This window comes from Corvus moneduloides, chromosome Z (genome assembly GCF_009650955.1).
Source record: "Corvus moneduloides isolate bCorMon1 chromosome Z, bCorMon1.pri, whole genome shotgun sequence".
NCBI lineage: Eukaryota > Metazoa > Chordata > Aves > Passeriformes > Corvidae > Corvus > Corvus moneduloides.
This window is the reverse complement of record NC_045511.1, coordinates 2,886,161-2,908,763: the sequence shown is the minus strand read 5'-3', so window position 1 is coordinate 2,908,763 and position 22,603 is coordinate 2,886,161. Positions and strand designations below refer to the sequence as shown.

General features: G+C 39.9%; 1 protein-coding gene across 10 annotated transcripts in view; it reads left to right on the top strand.

Annotated features, from left to right (window-relative positions):
* MAST4 (microtubule associated serine/threonine kinase family member 4) overlaps positions 1-22,603 on the top strand; it is a 286,627-nt gene that overhangs the window by 213,235 nt on the left and 50,789 nt on the right. For 6 of the 10 annotated variants that reach the window (XM_032095430.1, XM_032095427.1, XM_032095436.1 and 3 more), the window contains 5 exons: positions 7,315-7,384; positions 10,414-10,434; positions 11,145-11,223; positions 17,288-17,445; positions 21,603-21,678. In XM_032095430.1, coding sequence (XP_031951321.1) covers positions 7,315-7,384; positions 10,414-10,434; positions 11,145-11,223; positions 17,288-17,445; positions 21,603-21,678 — 404 coding nt within the window. The remainder of the gene's footprint in view (positions 1-7,314; positions 7,385-10,413; positions 10,435-11,144; positions 11,224-17,287; positions 17,446-21,602; positions 21,679-22,603) is intronic. The other 4 variants (XM_032095431.1, XM_032095429.1, XM_032095433.1 and 1 more) reach the window with 1 other exon arrangement.

Below are 22,603 nucleotides of genomic sequence, written 5' to 3'. Positions count from 1 at the left end.
TTCCAGAATCTCAAGGTGGAGCTCTCTTAGAGTGCACTGCATAAGCACTTCTGCCAGTGTCTGTGGCTTTGCTCAAGAGTATTTTCATCTTTGATATCTGCAGAGCAGTCATTTAGAGGTCTGGCTGCACCTTCGGAAACAATTTGCCATTACTTCAGATCTCCTGAAGAGCTCAGGTAGCTCCTGTTTAATATAAACTGGATTCAAGTTAGCCAAAACAGATTGGATGTGAATAGGATTTTTCTATTTTAGAGGAAGAGCATCTTGGATGTAATCATACTTCTTCAAGGTGCATTTTATACCCATGTTCTTCCTTGTAGTCCTGTTTTTCTTCCAGATGCAGTCTAAACTGGCGGCACCAGCTATTCCTTAGTTTAGATAGACTTCCTTGAGGATGACCAGTGGCCCAGTTTTAGGGTAATAATAATTGTCCTATATGAGAAGGTCTAATACAGAGATGTCAGGCAAATTCCTCCCCTTCCCCCCAGTGTTCATTGTTTGCTCTGGAGGTAATAGAAGATGGTTCCTAGGGAGTTTGTTGTTAATCTTGACAGATGCAAGCTGATTTGGACAAACACTGAATACTTACGTGGAATTTTTTAACTGTAACCCTAACCATCCCAGTCATACTCGGATTCATGTCAGATAGGAGAGGCAGTGAGACAGCACCACACTGATGAAGTAAGTAGATTGAGCAGAGTACAAGTAGTGCAGGAGTAGCACTTGTCAGGGAAGGGGCAGATTTGCTTGTAAGCAACAGTGACCATAAAAGCTCCTGGGCTACAGTAAAGAGTTATTAGAGCAGTAAGTAGTCCAAGGCTTGGGAGCACACAGAGAGTTGTAAGGTCTTTGTGTGGAGAGGATAATAAAGGGAACAGGAAAAAGACAGTGTGTACAGCAGGTAATATATATCTCTGTTGTGTATGTTAATTGCTAATACAATATATGCAATTCCATTTTGCTCTATGCCCAACCTGTAGCTACTTGCAGAGATAATTTGTGTCTGGAAAGTCAGACTTTAGTTTGCAGCTGAAGTCTCTTGCTATGCCTTATGCATACATGTAAAGATCACACAGTATCAGCTTTCACTACATAAAGTGTTTCTGTTTCTTGCAAAAATGGAAAACATGCCAGGTAATGTCTTTAGGCTCAAACCTTCATAATTATTAGCAGCTGTCTTAGGTTAGTTGTCTGGACATCCTTTACCTTTAGCATTTGGGCTGGAAGCTGGTGGAACCTGCTGAAAAGTACTTCTGATTTTTCCATGAGCTGTTGAATACATTGAGAATTGTGGGAAACTGAGTTGGAGCATTAACTTGGATGGTACCTGGTACCCATGTCATTAATGGGCTTTTCTAGCTGACTGTCTGATGCTGTGTAGGCAGGTCATCTGCACCACCCAGCCTGCAAAGTGAATGATTATAATCTCAGCAAGTCAGGGCATTCAGATGTCCCCACCTCAGCAGTCACAGGAGCTTGTTCATGTGGGTGATACTAACCCCTAATGATTAATAGTCACATGTGGTGCTTTTTAATTGTATCTGCTGAAAGAGCAAGATTTAGCTGTTAGGAGCAATGCTGTAAATTTTATTTGTCTGTATTTTAATAATATTCCATGTAGTGCTACTGAGATGCCTAGGACAAGAATTGTAAGTAGGAAATTGTTTAAGGGGATAAAGACAGGGCTTGTGCTAAAGTGAGGAATATTATAAAGTGGGAGCGGAGGTTATCAGTAGAGTCCTCAGGTTTTGTTTTTGTGACCAAACCTTTTTATTCTTCTCATAAGTGACATTGGCATAAAATTTCTGTAGCTGATGCAAATTTGGCAGACATCCAGTATGAAATAGCATTGGGGAACTGTGTTGAAATAAGTGAGTGATCTCAAGGACTGGAATAAAAAAGTATGAAATTATATTGCAATATGCAGCATTTTGTACTGGGAAGACCTGTAACAGAAATGTCGTATGATGAGCTGTGAACTCACCTATTATAAGGAGTTTAGGTAAGGATCTGACTGCATTTTCTGGATAAGATGATGTTTACAAGGACCAGTCTAATGCATTTGAAAATGAAGTCTCAGATGATGTATAAAGGAAGTAATTTTCAATTTAATTTGGGAAGATTTCATGCCACCGTACAATGTCCTGGTTAGATTTCATCTGGAACACTGCATACGTTTATGGTCATAAATGTTCAGGTGGGATCACGTGGGGAGAAGGGCTGGTAGGATAGAATGTGGGAGATTTCTATAGAAGACTGAAAGATACTACTTGCTTTCCTTAGAAATAGAAGACTGGAAGATGGTATTGTCATCTAAACTAGTCAGAGCTGCCTTTTTTTTTTCCCCCTTCATAGAATAGGAAGCGAAACACATGCTGGCCATATATACTGGAACATGAGGGGTCTTAAAGAATTGTCTACCAGGTATGGCAGGGATGAACCCGACTTTTTCTGTGGGATTAAATAAATCCATTTAAAATGTAAGGCCCCAAACAGCTCGCTCAATGAGGTTTTTTAAAAGGGCGTAGGGTTTTTCATGTACCCCGAGTTGGACACATGGGAGAAATACTGACAAGATATTCTCAAGAGGTCAAAACAACAAAAAGAAACTTCACTGGCAACTTTAGAAAAATCAAAGAACTTGGGCAAAAGATTTAGTGCAACATTCAGTCAGCATGAAACACTTCTCAAAGCGTTGACTTGGTCCATTCAACTTAGCAAACACTAAGCCTGTTTGATTTTAAGTTATTCAGAAATCCTAAGAAGAGGGAATTAGAAGAAGGAGAAAGAGGGAAAGACAGTAAAGATACAGAAGAGCCCATGCACAGTTACTAACTGCTGGGTTCCAGCAGTGTTCGGATAGAACTTCCCCGAGGAGGCAGGGTCTAGACAATGTGATGGCCTTGTGTTTGGCCTTAAATACCCCTGGCCTTCCTGGCCCTTTCCCCCAGGTGGGACTTCCAGTCATTTGGCCACTCAGCAGCTGGGTTAGGGGCTCCAGAGTTGGAGTGTGGGGCACTGCCTCTGCTGTGCCAATGACTGGCATCTCTGTTGGGCTGGGATACAGGCTCTAGGGGGCTGGGGGTGTTCAGGGCAGGGCACTGCCTCATCAGGGTCAGGCCTGACCTGCTCCTTTCCTCAGCACACATGCACCCCAAAATGCTTTGAGACATTTAGTCTTGTTTGATTTTTGTTTGGAAAGACATTAGTCTTTCCAGTCTCTCACAACTGGATTACATGATGCAATTGCCTAAATCAAAATTAAAGTTCAAGAAGGTTTTACCTCCACTTGTAATCCTTTTTCTAGGATTTTTCAAGCTTGTGTAGAGCTTTCTTCATGGACACTGGTAGAGTACTGGCTGTTCATACTCTTCTCTTACTATGTCAGGACTTACTGCTTGCATCAGATAATTCTGTTTGAGGGATGTACTTTAGTTAGCAGCATTGAAGCGTAGTAATGAATAAAGCTGTTTGCACCATATATTTTAAGGGAAAGAAAGACTATGTTTCTAAATAAATGAGGCCCTTTAGTGTGTTTTTGTGGTGAAGTATGGAAATGCTAAGAGCTGGGGTTTAAAGCAGGGCTCTGAATTTCAGATTTTAAAAGAAAACAGAAAGGAAAATAATACAGTATATCAATTACTCTGACTACTGTCACATGTAGAATTACAAAAACAGTTTTGCTAGAACAAAACTTTTTATTTCGTCTTGCTTTTGGGTGAAGTAGAATGGTTATGGATATTTCAAGTCATCTACTAGTTTTAGGACAGGCGAAGAAAATCTAAGTGGTATGTGACGTGCAGATAGAAATAAAATCCCATAAAAATATAGCACTGCCAGTATTTAAATAGTGGTCGGAACATGTAGAGCTTTCTTGCAAATGGATTTAAGGATCATGCAGACATTCCTTGCCATAGCTGGGGAAAGTCAGTTGCTGATTTCAGGCATAGTCAATCCAGATTTTTAAATAGCCTGAGCTCCTCACATGAGTGAACCTCTTTGGAAAGCACCTGCAGAAGTACTCAAAATGATTCTACTGCCCAGCTGTACGTTTTGCTGACTGATGCTGTTTGTTACGGTAAGAAAGCCAGACCTGTAACTGCAGGTGGGTGATATCTTTTTGTGTGTTGTTCAGTTAACAGTATGGGCTCATTACCACGTAAACTAACACAGAGGAACATAGGACTCATGGTTATATTGTATTAATGTGGCTCTGATGTACCGTGGCACATTTTAAAAAACTTCAAACTCGATTTGTCTTTTGATCCATCAGGAATTTGGGATAACAATTATCATTAATCTAGTATTCCCTCAGTACTAACAGAAATTCATAGTATCTGAAACGCTTTAGTTTGTAAGTAGACAGCTATTAAAAATACATAAAAATATACAGTGACTGTAATATGCTTTTTTAAAAGATTTGAAACATCTTCCCTCTGTGGCAAAGACACAGGATTTCTTGAAGCTACTTGCAAAACAATCACAGTTGAATTGATACAGTTTTCTTAACAATAGGTGCTTGCAAAGTGAGCAACCCTGTGTGTTGTCATGAAGCAGAGTATTGTTTTGGTATGTTGATTGCCTATTCATCGTGTCTCCCAGAGGACGCTGGAGTTAATTATCTAATGTCTGACCACCAGTCCAGTTTACTTTAGCAGATCAGAAACACAGACAGTAATCTCAGTCACATAGAGATACTGTAGGACTAAAACATACAATACAAGCAATCCCAAAGAACAGCGGGCTTTGACTCATAAGCAAGCACTGTGAATATGGACAGAGTTAACTGGCACTGGGTTTTATTTGAAAGTCTCCCAGGTATTGGCTTGCACATGGGTGGATGAATGCTGTGATGGATGGAGGTCATATATAGGACTCTGCTTCCAACCTGTCTTGCTCCTCTAGACCTGCACACCTTAAACCTGTAATAGCTAGCACTTGCTGTTTCTCCAGTCATTAGGGGTTTGAATTTGCATTCTTTGTTTCCAGGTTTGTGTGAGTTCTTATGACTTCTAGATAAACCTTCAGGATTTAGTATCCAGGTATTATGTGTATGGCGTCACCAGTCTTGTTATTTTAAAAGCTGATTTGCTATTGAAAGTTATGCTTGCAAGTTGATTTTCCTAATAACAGGATCTGATGCTCTTCCTGAGTAAGACTTTGACTTCTTCAGGTTTTGTCTGTAAGGAAGTGCTCTTTGTTGATTCTAGCAACATAGTTTTGCAGCATTGTCTCCACAAATTCAAATCCACTGCAATAGCTATAAAATTGCTGCATTGTTGAATAATATTTTTTTCTTCTATATGAAATGTTTGCATATATTTTAACTCATGGACAGTAAGGCACGTCCTTGATTTGTGTTAGAAACATATTTATATCCATATATAACTTTAGCTAGCCAAGAAAAGGAATTGGTTTACAAAGTTCCATATTCTGATTTTTAAAACTGTTTCCTGTCAGAAGCTGTTTCTGTTTCACTATATTTAGCCTAATTATGTGCTCTTTTACCAGAGTTCAAGTTAGCTTCTTTGTCTTTTTTACTTATCTAAGTCCACAACATACTCCAAATTACAGCCGATTTTTTTCTAGTGCAGCAGTTAAAGTTTGTGACCATGTTTTATCTGCACAGTGTTACAATATGTATTTTTTTAGCTTATCTTTGTTAAGTAAGCTTTGGTAGCAGCAAAAGAAATCCAGTTAGCTGTTAAATTAAATGAACTGTTGCTGTCAGTAATTCGGTGTTTACAGTTGATGCAGGATAAGAATAAATTTTGTTGGTCTGCAAGTAAAGGTCGGAATCCGTGGCTTCAGATTTCTTCTGCTCCAGCCCCCTTCAGGGAATGAAAATCCTTGCCACCGTGGAATTATTGAGGCCCTCAGAAGTGTTTGAAGGGTAATGAAGAAGCTGGAGTCTTGAGAGGATGGAGAGAATGTAGGAAGGACATAATTCTGGCACAACAGATAAATGGGCAAAAAAACGTCGGGAGTATTGGCCAGTGAGAGTGGAATCCATGTCTCTTGGGGCTATGGGAAGAGCAGCTGCAAAGATGTGATTTAAACACAACTCAAAAAGCATCTTGCATCTGCTTCTAGACAGAAGAAGAGGGAGATAGTGAGGGGATGTGTGTTGATCTCTGTTTGGTACCTAATTGCTCGACAATTATGCTTTCTCATATGGAATTAATGCAGTCTATTATGGGCATCACTGTGATAAATGCAATGTTAATTAAAACATTTGAGTAGAAGTCAAGGCCACTTGAAGCCCTCTAAGGACTCAATCTATTGTGCTGGCTTTTTCACACACAGGTAGTAGTTTTTCCCTCAAACATTTTGCGTTGTTTCTAGCTGGCTACAGAGGAGCTATTTTCTTATCAGTTGCTTTTGTTGCAATCTCATTTATGTCCAAAAATAAAATGCTTCAACAAATACATTATTTTTTTAATGTATTGCTGCTGTCATTTTAAAGAAAAGTTTAAGGAAAGATTGATGGTTAGATGTATGCCAGTGCTACTTTAAAGTTCATCCTTTTGGCTTTTTATGGGGGTTTGTTGGCATTTTTTTGGGGAGGTGGTGTTTGGTTTTTTTATTTGGGGTTTGGAATTTTTTTTTGTGTGCGTCTGGTTGTTTGGGGTTTTTTTTTTGTATTCTGTGGGTTTTTTGGTTTTTTTTATGGGTCATTTTTATTCCATCTTCAAATAAGGTTTCTGGTCCGCAGGAGGTCAGGAGTTCTAATAGGAAGAAGTAACAGACCCTAAAGTTAAAACCTGTTCACAAAGTGAAGTTAAGGGTAAAAAAACTCAGTCCAGTGTGTTTTGTCAGCTTGTTTGTTTTCGAGATAGAAAAAAATGAGCAATGAAAAAGAAAAATTACAATAAAGCACCCGTGGAAATGCTGTAGAGACTTTGTATAAGGGCTAAATATGTTTGATCATGATTTTTCTATCTTTCAATGTTTGTTATGATTTAAAAAAGCAGCCTTTTTTTCTGACATTAAAAATATGTTCTTTCAAACTAATCTACTGGTTTCTTTAAACATAGTTAACAAATTGTTTTGAGACTTTTCAAATTAAAGAGCTAAATGAACAGTTCTCTATGAGTTAGAAAATCCAGTCACTAAAATCCAGTATAAATGAAACATGAGTTGAAATAAGATTCTATTTCAGAATTTATTTTCAGAGAGACTGGGAGAGAAGAAATTCTGAAATTCATTTTTAACCTGCTGGAAATGTGTGGATTAATATGTCTGAATGTTTTTTAGTGAGTTGTCTTCACCCCACCCTCTAATAATAATTTTTTTGCGTATCATCTCTAACAGGAAACAGTCCTCAAGATAGCCCTAGGAATTTCTCTCCCAGTGCCTCAGCCCACTTTTCTTTTGCACGAAGGTAAGAGGTTGTTGGTAGTATTCAACACACATTTTACATAGAGGAGATATTGTTGGACCCAGATGTAAAAAGTGATTGCAAATACATCTGTCAGGTCTATCACGTAGAATAGTAAGTATTAGCTCACTTAATGTAAACTCTTTTAAACCTCAGCAGCAACAAATTACTGAATGTGTGATGCAGTGCAAACATGTATTTTTGAATTTAAAATAATAGATTAATGATTTAATTGTAATGAATCTGATTCAGGCATTATCATCTTACCTCCTGAGATCTGGGGGAACTTTAAACTACTTGACGGTTTCTTCTTATATTTTTTTAACTATTTAAGAAGTGCATTGCTTTTAAGAGCACTACAATAGAGGTCTTGATTTCAGGGTTTGGTTTTACTGACAGCAGCAATACCACTACCATGCCTTGAATACCTGTCATTGACCTGTTTCAGTATCTGTATCACTGAGACAATCAGCGTTGTCACAGGAGTGTTGTGAGGATTAATTAATGTTAGTAGAATTTTTGAAGATCTAAAGTTAATTTGAAATGATCTGTGAAGTAAATTATTACTAAATGAACCATAACCAAAGTTGATAGCATGTCATGGGAGACTACATATTCATGCCAGTGTGGTTCCCTATCACTTAACACCTTGTCACGCTACTTCCAATTATATGTTCATTAACTCCTAAGTCTGTGAAGGTAGGCAGAGTTTGCATGTTTACCCAAGAGTATATATACAAAAAATGAAATCGGAGTGCTTAAGTAGTGTCAGGCATGTAACTGTTGGGTTTGCAGTGAGCTATAACTTGCCTATAAAGTTTTAGTTACTTTATTTTGGGAGATCACTAAAGTAGCACACACAAGTTCTCAAAAGTAAGTGCAAGGAAATGGCTTTTTTTTTTAAAGCTGCGAAGGGGTGAAAATCTAACTCATTTGTGACAGTAGATCTTGTGAATCTTTCTAATAGCTTGTGATGTTACTTTCTTAATCAACTCCTTAGGAAACCTGAGTATTTCTTTTGAATTTACTTCCTCTTGATAGTTTTCCTTTTGTCAGGGATACTACCTCTTCAGAGATTACATTTGTATGTGAGCATATTTTTCAAAAGATTCATTAAATCCAGAAATAGGTTATAACGGAAAAAGCAGATGCGAAAGATTGAGCATGGCTTAGAAATACAGCAGTCAGGAAATAGTTTTCCTTCCCCACCCATAATAAACAGAAAGTTTAAAACATTATACTTTTGCAAACCTTAAAATTCAGAATTAATTAAAAAAAAGGACTTGTTTACCAATGTTTCATTTGGATTTTGACCTCTCTAGAGCCCTGTAAGGAGCTTTAAATAGATTCTTTAACTGAAGGACATTTCTCTGATTTAAAAATATCTCACCACTTCTGTGGGATTCAAGAAACATTTAGAGCAATTATCCGTGGAAACCAGTTTTGTTCTGTGTTTATATTGAAAATGCTTGATGACAATGAAGCTTAAAACTGCATTAATACAACTTTTTCTTCTGAATTTGGTGTGTCTGTTGTGGTTGTTTTCCTATAACCTGTGATAGGATGAATTTTCATAGTAAAATGCACGGTGGTTAATGAGAGCAGACTTCTGACTTTCTGCCTTTTCTATTACATTTTGTATATTTAATGGATATACAAAGGGAGGGAAGGACAAGCGTGATAAAGCAGGTTGAAGAAGCAGAGGCAGTGGTGTAGGAGTATGGATATTCCTTTTTTATCCACTGCCACCCAGTCCGTGGGGGTAGCAAAAAGCTGGGAAAGTGTGAGGATGTCAGAGAGAGGCAAAGGCTTTGAAGCCTCCTGTGAAGCTGTTTCCTAGTGTAGCCATTTCTCATCAGGTGCTGGCCATGCCATGCAGCAGCCACAGCAAAGGGGCTTCCTCAGGGAGGTGGCCCTCTGCCATGCTGCCAGCCGGTGGACAGGGTTGGAGGCAGCCTTCCCCAGCACCTCGGCACCAAGCTGGAGGGTCACCTTCCTCTGCCTGTTTCTGGCAGGGTGACCAGTGCCCAGGAATAGCCTGTGCCTCTGAAGCTCACCACTTCTGCTGTACATAAAAGTCCAGTATCTATGAACCCATGGGTAGGTGATAGACTGTACTTTTTCTAGAGCTGCTGGAAAGTGAATAAAACCATACTGTATGACAGAGGCAAGTGGTGTATCAGAGTCCAGGGGAAAATGCTGTAGGGGTTTGCTCCCCTGTTTTTCCCATAATCTGTTAGGGATGCCTCCTATTCTCCCAACTTTGCCTCCCAGATAACTTCCTGTGACAGCCTGTTCCCACCCTTCATGGCCTTTCTGTATGATGCAGGTACCCTGTTCACTCTGAGTGACTCAGTTAGGAAGTACTTCCTCACAGATGCAGAATACATGGGTCTCACCCGTGTTTAAATGCTGTCTTAAGTTCTTGTTTCAGCTGTCAACAGCCAAGCCAAATTAAGAGAAAACTACTTTGGGAATGGTGCATTCATCTGGAAGTATCTCTTACATACCTGGGTGAAGAAGAGAACCTAAAAGAATGAATTAACAACAGGATTATGGCAGAGATGGAAGATTTTTGCGCAGTTCAGTATTTGACACAATCAGCAGTCTCTAGCACATGTGCTGTTCATATTTTAATATTAATAATGTACTGTAGTTTCTTTTCTCACACTTTATTTATACAAAGTCCCAGAGCTTTGATTGTAATTTGTGGATGAATAAGTGGATATATTGGAAAGAAGCAAGGGGCTTTTTAGACAGTTAGCTTGAAGGAAGGGACCTCTTAAACCTCTGCATCAGTAGGTTTAAGGTTCCTGATTTGACATGACTTCAGCTTTTTGAAATTACACTTCAATTAATCTTCAGTTCTTCAGAATTTCACCTTTTGTGTCAATGAGACTTGGGAGATGGTCTTTGTAAAACAGATCTTCAATTCTCCTTTCCTTACCATTTGTTAATAAAAACTTCTCCTGTTTTGTTATTTATATATTATTTTGCCTTTTTTTAACACATTTGATTCAATTGTATTGCAGTCATGGGCATCGAAATGACAGGTAAATTCTACCTTCTCAAATATCCAAACACTTTTTTAGTTTTCCACTTTGAATATTCAAGTTCCATGTTGTCTTTGTGTAGATCACCTCAGACAGTGAGGAACATAAATCGGCTTTTGGTTATAATTTACATATTTATTTTATTTTTTATTCCGAGTGAGCATGATTTTTCCTGAAGATTTGTTTTTCCTGATTTATGTATGTAACATTTAACATTTAGGTTTGGTTTTACCTAATCATTAGCCTGCTAGTTTGCTGGTGTCCTGTACTGATGCTGCAGAACAATGCACTACCGTTTTATATCAGTCAGACTGTGGTGGTTATTCTGTGGCTCCGAGCATTGTGGTTTGCATTTGTTCACAATTTTTTAAATTTGCTTCTCATTAATTTTCATCTGATGGACCTAAGAGTTGTAAACTTCCTGTGGTGCATTTCTGTTTGTATTAGTTAGACACCAGTTCTGTGAAGCTGTTCATTCTCTTTGTGGTTGTTTCATCTCATAGATTTTTAACTAGAAAAACACAGTAAAAAAATTCATCCTTGGTGAATGCTGGTTTATTGTGGTCCCCTGTGAAAGTATACTGTTTATTAGAACCCCTGTTTGTATCATGCTTTTGGAATGCAATTTTACACAGTAATACTTTCACAGATGTTTCTGTGCTAGGATACTGCAGTGCTCATTTGACTAACCTCCATTCCGTAACTCTCAGGACTGATGGTCGCCGCTGGTCTTTGGCTTCTCTCCCTTCTTCTGGCTATGGTACAAATACACCCAGCTCAACTGTTTCTGTAAGTATCCATTTTGCTGTGCTGATAGTTTTCTTTTTTCGTGCTCTAGCTTCTCAAATGTAGCATGCTTCTCTTAGGAGAAGACAATGTAGGTTTTGTTAGGGTTGTTAGATTTGGAACTAACATGTGATAGGAAACTGCTTTACTTCACTGAAATGAAAGAACACTTTATGCAGTGTGTACTTTGCTCAGAGATACTTTCTGGCAGTGAATAGTGTTTAAGTGCCCCCTTTCGATCTGCCTTACTTTAACCAAATAGTAGTTAGGTATCAAGTCATAAGTGAGGCTGCCTTGATAACAAGAAGAACGAGAAATTGTATGACGTGATTCATCTGTGCTGGGTTAGACTGCTGTCTTAGGATGGGATGAATCACACATTTGCCTTTCTTTTCCTTTGGCAATTGATAGGTGTTAGTGCATGATAGTAGTTTAGATACCTAGCATTTCAGATGGCTGTAATCAGAATGGAAGAATCATTTGGGGTGCATAAGAGAGTAAGTCAAACTTACTAATTTTTACCTTTTAGATAAATTGTTTCGATGTGATTGTGGTGGTTTAGAAAAAAAGCTGGGAATTAAACTCCAAATAAGCCACCCCCATTTTTCCCACCCCACTCCTGTGAGACAGGGATAAAGGCAGAGACTATGGGTTGAGATAACAACGTACTGAAAACCAACAGCTAAGGAATAAGAAACGCACATTAATGGTAACAATATTAATAACAAAAGTTACAAAAGAGAAGGTTCTTTACACACAAAAGGCGCTCAGCATCTCAGCACGGTTCTGTGTGGCTGCTGAGACAAAGACACGATGGCGTTTGCTCTCTGCGGCTTGCGTTCCCTGTCCCTGAGGCCGTAACAAGAAACAATGACGGACAAACCCCCGAAAAAGCTGGATTGTCCATGTTGCGCTGTCTGCTGCCAGACTGCTGGGCTCGGCTGTGGTTGTCCGTATTTGGCTGGGCTCGGCTCGGCTCCACTCGGGCTCGCCTCTGCTGCTCATGTGTCAGCCCCCCTGCTATACATGTACATCTGACTCGTGTGCCACAGCAGGGCCTTAAATCCTGCTCCAGGACTTGGGAGCAGGGCAGTGGGAGAAATACCAGCCTCTACTTCGTACATCTTGCACGTCTCCATACTGGAGAGGAAGGACTGTCTCGCATTACAACCTGGAACAAAGCTCTTGGTTGCAATGGTCACACCTGAGAGGCTGCAGAGATAGAGTTGTAGAGGAAGCCTGCTTTGGAAATAGCAAATAGTTGACACCTTGACAGTTAGAGCACATCTGCTGCAGCAAGGGACTTGGTCTGTAGATCCAACTATGGCTCTTCAATGTTGTATGCCTTACATGCCTGTAACAGGTTTTTTACCTTTTATGAGTAACACATTTTAGTGATACCAGGGTGATAACTGATTTTTTTAAGCTGTTTCTTTTGCAGATAAAGTAGGCTTTCTCTTCCAGTGGGTTTGTTCAGTTTTTCTTGTGAAACAATTGAGTTTCACATTCTGTACAATAATGAAATACGACCATTTTGTGTTATAATCAACTCTTTATTTTTGTCCACAAAGACTTCTGGAAGGACAGTTCTGTGTGTCTTAAACCATGTTGAGTAATTTCATGCATCTTAAGAACTTCTCTTCTAAAGCACTAATTTTGACCTCTGCTTTCTTTTCTGTGTAGATGTTACTTTTGCCAAGTAAATTCCTTGGTTTCACATTAATTCCCTAAGCACTTTTCCATAGGGCATGTTTGTATACCTCTTACTGGAGCTAGATCAAATATGCTTTGCTCATCACCTGAAATATATTGACATAAGGAGTTTATATCAGATAGAAGTAACTGCGATAGAAACACCGTCACTGTTACAAGAAACAGGCTTGTGCTAGAAAGGAGATTAAATGCTGTGTCCAAAACAGATCAAAACACAGTTTTAATTTTCTGTCCATATTCATTTCTTTGATATCTTCAATTTTAAAATGGTAATTCTAATTCATATACTTTTTTCCCAGTTAGGTTCACTAGCTACTGTAGGCATTCTGGAATGTGAGAAGTTTTACCTGGTATTTGCATACGCTGTCCATATACTTATGGATTTAGATGTCTTAACTTCTGTAATAGACCATTATTGACTTACCCCATGATTATTTCTGACTAGAATGTATAAATATTAAAATATTTATATGTCTTCCCTAGCACTGAGTAAACAGTTTCTTTCTTGTGGAAAAAAAACCTGTTTTTCCAATATATACATTTTAACTTTGTTGAAGAAAACATCGGTAGAGAATTCATGTCATAAATATCTGTGGTGTCCCACTTAAGAGTAAGGGAGCACCCAGGATTGGTGAATACTTGTGGTCGAAAGAAGTGACAGAAGTCAGACAATCCACAAAAACTCACCGAGTTTTATTAGTAAATGACACACTTGGCATAGAAATTGATATGTTAGTCTCTGACCTGCTATATAAGCACACTCCTGTGGGTTTTGGATAAAGGGGTGGGGTGAGAAGGAAAGACAAAAAGAAAAAAAAAAAGAGGGGAAAGAGATCACCAGTCCTGGTTCCAGCATTAGTCCAGCTAAGGGGGTTTCTAGGGTCCTGGGAGTGCCCCAGGCTTGCAAGGGAGGTACCATTTTATACAGAAGTTGTCCCATCCTGAAGGTGGGTTTCTCATTTTCTATGCAAATTAGTTATCACTCACAGTCCATTCTTTCAGGCCTTTCTGGAAATGGGTCAGAGGGCTTCAGGGGTCTTTGGTGGTCTTGATTCCCTCCCGTTCTACAGTCTATGCCTGCTTCTCCACCTCATTTCTGTGTTTGCTGTACTGAGTTGTGCTTATCTCCAAGAGGTAGAGAAAATACCTTTGTCCCAGAAAAGTGCTGTCCTACCTCCTTATGGCCCCTGGTCCAGTCACATCTTGTTCTTTCTCACAGGGTGTCACTGCCAACAGTCCTTGGCTGTTGTTACCTGCAGTCCTTGGTTGGTGCCACAGACACCCTGCTATTGGTGTTTGAGACATGTTAGCCTTTACCATCTTGGCTTCTGCAGTATCCCATTGTTAGTTTCTTGTTCTGTTTTGCCAAGGAATTTACTACTGCTCATCAGCCCTGCAAAAGCAGTTGGACAGCCTTTGAATTCTAAATCTAATCACTATTTCTTCACTTCCTAGTAGAGGTGTTTTTCACTTTCTTCTTTCACCCACTGGATGATACATGTGAATCACAAAACCAAAACTAGGAGTGTAACCATCTAATTGATTTCATGTACTTTTTCAGAATCTGAAAGAGCTAGCACAGTGCAGCCTCCTCCTCCACATTATTACTAATTGTTAGAGGCAATGAGAGACCAGTTCATACAACACCCTAAATGTACATATGGAGCACTCCCTTTTCAGTGATGGATAAATAAAATTCACATTAATCCAGACATGTATCAACCAGCAAGCAGAAAGAGTTTTTATACATCACAATAGAGCACAACTTTGGCCTTACAAAGCAACTGAAAGTCAAAGCCGAGGCTGAAGTGTCTGTAGTTACCACAGCTACACTGAGGTGAGCACAGCTTGCTGTTTCTTGTTAGCCTGGGGTTTTTTTTTCATTTGTTTTTTAATATTGAAAGTGATGGAATTACCTATTTAATGGAAGCTCATGGGTTTAGAAGCGGTGTAAGTACCACATATACCAGTTCTCACAACAAAATCAAAATTAAAATATCTTCTGCTAGATTATTCAGTTGTGAAGAAGCTCTTGGTGTGTCGTATTCTAGCACAGCTGGATCAGATCTTGGCAGTTAGAAGATGCAGTTGACATGATTGTGTCTTCTAGGAGAGCAGGCCTTATAAAAATGATGAAGGGAGATAATACACAGCTGCATATTTTTCAAATCTGCTTTTCTGTCTCAGAAGAACCATTTGCATTTCCATAATGCACTATGGTTGAACATATTAAAAGTACTTTAACTCTTTTGTGATTTTTGGAGCATTAATTCTAGAATGTCAGGAGAACTAATTTTTTTTAGGAATTTTGTGGTGAGAGTTTTCAGATTTCTACTGAAATCAGAATTTAGATCATCAAAAAAATGTAGTTTGTGCCTGTGATGATCCTGATAGAGCTGAGAGTGGTTACCGTTAGGAAAATGCTCACTTCAGTTGTGTTGAATCTAAACTCTGTGACACCTTATATGAGGAGAAGTGTGACATGAGTTATTTCAGCACCGATCCCATAGTCCCCTGAAATTGAAGAAAGAGGTAGAGAATGATTTTATAGGAATAGCCATCTGTGATGCTCTGTATTGGGAAATTCTCCTGTGCTAGAGTATCTTTTATTTTACAGAGCATGGCTGTAGGAAATACACTGTGAGGTTAACAGCAGCTAGCTGCTATAGTGCGAGGTAAGAAAGAACTTACCTATGCTGTATGCTGAATCATGCATGGTAATGTGCTAAGGCAGAATTCCATGCATGAGTTATTGTAGCTCAACAAGTTACTACCTATCATGTGAACTGTGGTAAATTCTTGGTGTGCATGCCTCCTAGCCCACAGCAAAGCAAGGTAACACAGTCTTGCTAACTTCAGCTTGTTCTGATGTGGTGCAGCATTCCCATGTAGACCAGTCCTTCTTAGCCTTTTCTGCCAGTGGGTTTTCTTCTTTTTTGCTTTTAGGAGATGACTTCATGAGATCTAGTGTGATAAGAAAGCTTTTCTTGAGCTTCTAAGAGTTAGGATATTAGCCTTTACCACACAAGTTGCCAGGAGGTTAAAAAGACTTCTTGGTTTCTGGTTATTGTCTGCTGACCTTAGCAATGCAGGGCCAATATTTGTACAGTAGAAAAGTTTATCGATTCGCCTTGCTAGAAATTATGTAATAAAGAAACTCTTTACTGTGTTTGCCTCCATTAAAAGAGCACCCAGGTGGGGGCCTTGGTGTTCAATATAAGCCAGATAATTACAGTAATGTGCACATGTAAATTGATACACAGAAGAAATCCATTTTATTGAGAAATCCAGCTAGAAACTGAAGAGCTCCAGAAAGATATCCAAGTTTTTCAACTTCTTGCCTTCTGCAGATAAAATATAAAGAGTGTCTGCATGGTACCAAGCAGCTTTGTGCAATTATACAAGAATATTTATGAATCATCTAACTTGAAAACAGTTTTGGTACCAGAAACAGTAGAGCATTTCTCTATGTTTGTCAGACCACATTAGCAAGGCTGGTTGTTAATACTTTGAACTATGTATGTGTTCTTTAAAAAGGGTAAAAGATCTAGGCTCATGGAAAAGTTCAAAGTTCTACCTTCAAGCACCTAGCATGGCTCAGGTAGAGCTGCATAAAAACCCGTAAAATATGATAGTATGGTCATTTGGACAGCTTTTGTAATGCAGATCTATACACAAAATCTTGCAAGGGTAGTTATCATGGTAGCACTTCCAATGTCATACCTGTCTGTATCTTCCAGTTTTATACTAAGTGGATGGTTTGAGTGTAATTCCTCTCACTTTTTGTCAGCCATATAACCTGTCCTGATAAATGTATTGAGTTCTCTCACTTTATTTTCAATGTACAGTTTTTATAAGAGATTAGCATATTATTTTTTCAGCAAGATTTTAGATAGTATTTAATTTTAAGAGCATTACTAGTGTCATAAATATAGATAATGAAGTACCTTTCTTATGACGATTTATAGTTGGCATTGTGACAGTAAGTTGTACTTTACAGTTACCATACTTAGGCCATCCTTCTCCAATAATTAATTTTCAGCAGATTCCATTTTAGCTATTCTTATGTACTGTTGACGTACAGACAGTACTTTTGCCTTAGGAAATTCAAATTTTTGAAATGCAGTGTGTCTTCAGAAACTGAAGGGGTTCTTTTTTTTAATATTTACTCTATACTTAGCTCATGGGTTTGAGACTAATTATTTATTTTCTTCTTTAAATTGGAATTCAGGCATGAGACACAGTAACTATAATTTTTAACTTGAATCACTGTATTCATGAGCACCAAACATGGTCTTGAAAATGTTTTTTTTCATTCTGATGGAAGCTTGTGCGTTCTCTTGTGCTCTTGTAGTCATCCTGCTCATCCCAAGAGAAGCTACACCAGCTACCGTACCAACCAACACCTGATGAACTACATTTTTTGTCTAAACATTTCTGTACCACTGAGAGCATTGCCAGTGATAGCAGGTGCAGGACCACTGCAATGCGCCCTCGGTCCCGAAGTCTCAGGTGAGTTTGTGTATCTGAAAACAGGGCTTGGATCTAAATTACACATACTATGGGGAGAATCATGGTGGTGTACATTGGGGATGGGTACTGGTTTTGAAATGGCTGAAATATAGTGCAAGAGGTACGTAACTGAGGCTGAATTAAGAATAGTCCTTTTAAATACTTGTTCTGGTTCTGATCATGACTTACTTCAGTGGTAAGTGAATGTTGCCTTATTGTGAAGGCAAATAACCTCCAGAGGCTGTCTTGAGGACCTAGTCATTAATGATCTAGTTGCAGTATTCCCTTTCTGAATCTATGTACCTCCTCCGTCATTGGTAGATTAGCCTGTGAACGTCTGTATTAGCCTGTGAATTGTCTGTATCAGTTCAAGGACTCCCCATTGTGATGTCTTGAGACAAAGTTTAGTATTCAGTTTTGACCTTTAAGAAAGACAGAAGCCACATTTAGAATCACAGAATGGTTTAAGATGGAAGGGACCTTAAATATCATCTCATTTCCACTCCCCTGGTGTGGGCAGGGACAGTTCCACTAGATGAGGTTGCTAAGAGCTCCATCTGGCCTAGCCCTAAACACTTCCAAGTTATGGGGTATCTACAACTTCTCTGGGCAACCTGTTCCAGTGTCTCACCACCCCTACAGTAAAGATTGTCTTCCTAATATCTAATCTAAACCTCATTTCTTTCAGTTTGAAGCATTACCCTTTGTCCTCTTACTGCCCACTCTTGTAAAAGTACCTCTCCAGCTTTCTTGTAGGCCCACTTGTGTCTTACCTTGTAGGTACTGGAAGGCTACTAAAAGGTTTCCCTAAAGTACTCTTTTCTCCAGGATAAACAACCCCAACTCTCCCAGCCTGTCACCATAGGGAGAGGCCTTACATCCCTCTGATCATCTTTGTGGCTGTGTTCTGGACTTTGCTCCAGCAGGTCCATGTTTTTCCTGTGTTGAGGACTCCAGAGGCTGGAAACAAAACTTTACATGGTGTCTTTTGAGATCAGAATACAGGAGAAGAATCAACTGCTGGCTGTGCTTCTTCTGATGCAGCCACGATTTGGTTGGCTTCGTGGGCTGTGAGTGCACGTTGCCAGGTCTTGTAGAACTTCTCACCCATCAACACACCCAAGTCCTTTTCTTCAGGGCTGCTCTCAGTCTGTTCTTTGCCCAGCCTATATATGTGTTTAGGATTGCCCAGACCTAGGTGTAGGACCTTACACACTGCCTTGTTGAGCTCCATGAGGTTTGCACTGGCCCACCTCTCAATCTCCTCACCATTTCTAGGTCCCTCTGGATGCCATCGCTTCCCTCTAGTCTGTCGACTGCCCCACACAGCCTGGTGCTGTCAGTGAACTTGCTGAGGGTGCCCTTGATTCTTCTGTCCATGTCCCTGACAAAGATGTTACAGAGTGCCAGTCCCAGTACTGACCCCTGAGGAATGCCACTTGTCACTGGTCTCCACTTGGACATTGAGCTGTTCACAACTGTTTGAATGTCACCATCCGGCTAGTTCCTTATCCACCCAGTGGTCTGTCCATCAAATCCGTGTCTCCCCTGTTTATAGACAAGGGAGTCATGTGGAACAGCGCCAAATGCTTTGCACAAGTCTAGGTAAATGACCTCTGTCTCTCTTCCCTTCTTCACCCACACTGCAATCCACTATAGAGGACCACCAGATTGATCCAGCACAGTTTGCCCTTAGTGAAGGCAGTTGTCTTTCACTGATGGCCTCCTTATTTTCCATGTAACTCAGCACAGTTTTCGGGAGCATTTGCTCCTTGATCTTACCAGGCACGGAGGTGAGAATGAACAGCTTGTAGTTCCCCAAGTCTTCCTTATATCTCTTTTTAAAAATGAAGGTTATGTTTTCCGTTCTCTAGTCGCTGTAACTTCACTCAACTGCCACAGCTTCTCAAATATGATGGATAATAGCTCAGCCACTTCCTCCACCAGTTTTCTCACAACCTGTGGATGTATTATACCGGGTCCCATAGACCTGTGCACCTTCAAGTTCCTTAAATGGTCTTGAACCTGATCTTTTAAAGCTGGTGATTTTACATTCTCCCAGTCCCTGCTTTTGCCTTTTGTAATTTGGGTGATGTGGCTGGAGCACTTGTCAGTGAAGAACGAGGCAAGGAGCTCACAGAGTACCTCAGACTTCTTCATGTTCCAGTAATCAGGTCTCCCGTTTCCTTCCAGAGGGCCCACATTTTCGTTAGTCTTCTGTCACTGATGTAGCTGTAGAGCTTTTCTTGTTGCTGTTGACTTCCCTGGCCAGATTTAATTCTGTCAGGTCTTTAGCCTTCCTAACCTGATCCCTGGCTGCTCAGACATTCTTTCTGCATTCCTCCCAGGCTACCAGTCCTTGCTTCCATCCTCTGTAGGTTTCCTTTCTCGTGTTTGAATTTGTCCAGGAGTTCCTTGTACATCCGTGCGGGCCTCATGGCATTTCTGCCTGACTTCCTCTTCGTTGGGGTACATCACTCCTGAGTGTGGAGGAGTTGACCCTTGAATATAATCCAGCTCTCTTGGGCCCCTCTTTTGTCCAGTTTTTCATCCCAAGGTACTGTACAAAGCAGATTCCTGAAGAGACAAAAGCCTGCTCCTGAAGCCGTGAGCTGTGAGCTGTCTCTGCGCCCTCCTTGGTGCCCTAAGGATCGCAAACTCCACTCTCCATAGTCACAGCAGCCCAGGCTGCCCCTGAGCTTCACATTCCTCAGCAGTCCCTCTTCGTTGGTGAGAATGGTGTCCAGCATAGCACCTCTCCTCATTGACCCTTCTATTACTTGGAGAAGGAAATTATCATCAACACATTCCAGAAACATCTTGGATTGTTTCCTGCTGTGTGCTCGAGAGCTCTTTGTCAGCTCCTCATTTATCCACAGGCAGAGCTCTATGCACTGCAAGGGGTTAGAGTGCATGGAGTGCAACCAGTTAGAGTCCAACTGACTTTGTAGGCAACATTCCCTCCTCATCTCCCCTGCTTGTCCTTTCAAAAGAACCTGTATCCTTCCATTCCAACCCTCCAGTCATAGGAGGCATTTCACCACACCTCCGTGATGTCAAGAAGACCACAGCCCTGCAGGTGTACGTATGTCTTTAATACCTGTGGTTTATTTGCTGTGCTGTGTGCATTTGCACGGAGGAATTGAAGTTGAGCCTTGATGAAACTTAGGTACTGCTTGAAGTGGCTGGAGTTCTTTTTGCTGCTATTCAGGTGCTCTCTTGCTGACTTGTGATCTCTCTTCAGGTTCTGGGCATCTCTTGCTGGCCTTGGTATTAGACCGATAGAAGTGGGATGGATTGATGTTCATCTTCACCCAAAACTTTTGTTTTCCTGCTAATGCAGGAAACTTCTATACACGCGATAAAGATGGTCTTAGAGGATTACCCCCTGTATGGAGTCTTTCCTAGTCCAGGTCTTTTAGACAGATTGAATGGACCAGAATCACCAACACAGGAAATTCATATTGAGATTTTTTTTAAGGGCTTTGTAGTGGACAGTGAGGCTCATGATAGCGAAAAGTAGTTTGGTAGTTTTGTAAGGTCTGTGGGTATCTTTTATGAATTCTTTTCCTCAAAGTCTGGTGCTTTTTTTTACAGACACAGTGCTCCAGTTTTGTTTGGCACATGCATAGATATGACATTATTTGTAGGAAGTTACTGCCTTTATCTGCTGGTCAGATTGAAAACGTTGTTTTGATACCTTTTTTCCAATTATCCATTTAGAAGAACAAACAAAACTCAAACAAACTCATTTTTTACTTTTTCACTTGCAGCTACCAGAGTTATTGATCAGATCTTGCTGTTTTGATTGTATCTAATCTTCAAAGGTATGGGTATAACCATAAGTAGCAGTTACACAGATCTCCATTGCCCTTCTGAGAAAAAGATAATGTTCACAAGGCTTCATCTGCCTTGAAATGTAGGTACAAACTAGGAGAATAACATGGTTAGCAGTTAGATGTCAAGTACATTAAATAATCATGAGGACTTAAACAGAAAATAGCAGAAGGGAACCAAGTGTACCACTGATGACAGACTGTACCTTTCCAGTGAAGTCTGTGCTGACTTTTTGTTGCAAATAAGTCATACAAAAATATAATAACTAACTGTAGTTCATGCTGGGACAAGTGTAAAGGGGTAATTTGCTTTTCTTGCAGCCCTGGACGTTCTCCTGCCTGCTGTGACAATGAAATAATTATGATGAACCATGTCTACAAAGAAAGGTTCCCAAAGGTAATGAATTATATTTAAGATACCCAGTATCTAAACTGATAGGCAACATAGGTTCTAAGTAAGTGGTGCTTTTGTTATGGGAAGTAATGATCCAGCCCTGTAATGGCTACCATAAAGCATCACTAAGCTCTTACTGTAACGATAAAATCACAATAAAGAAAATTGTGGCTGAGAACTGGACATTCATTTGCCAAAGCTGCCAGACTGGTTTTGACATGAATCATGCTGGTAATATACTCTGCTGATTGGAATCTGATGATACATTGGATTTCAATAGGTGGTGTGTACTTGGGGCAAATGCATACTGAATTAGTAAATCAAAACCAGTTTCTAGTGCTAAGTCTCGAGTGGCATCTGCTGTGATATAGCAGCAGATTCCTTCATTTAGTGCCATTTCTTCATTATATACTTCACATACATATATATTACATGCACTGATTTAATGGTGAGGATCAGTACACAGAGGTGGGGTTTGACTGTGAGATATGAGGACATTTTGCTCTCCTGTCCAGAGGTCTTGAGACATGGGTCAGTTCCTAGGTGCAGGTGTGTGTGTACAGCTTGAAGCACTATGCTCTTGGTTGCTTCTAGGATTTTGGTTACCCTTGGAAAACAAAACAAGGTACTGTTCCTAAAAAGTGGGTAAAGAAGGGAGAAATTTCATTGCATTTCTTCATATAAATATGAAGAAAGATTTGTCAGAATTTGCAGAGCAATCGAGCAACAATATGAAATGTGAAGAACTCACTTATCTTAGTGTTTGAGATGTGAACTAAGATGTGTGGGATTACTTTTAATAATAAGAGTATCTTCAAGGGTTTTTTTTATCATCTGCAGTTCTGTGAGAACCAGACAGGTGGTTCTGTAAAACAAATGCATCTCGAAACTTGCAGACATGTTTGGCAGGACCTGTGAGCCTGTGGTG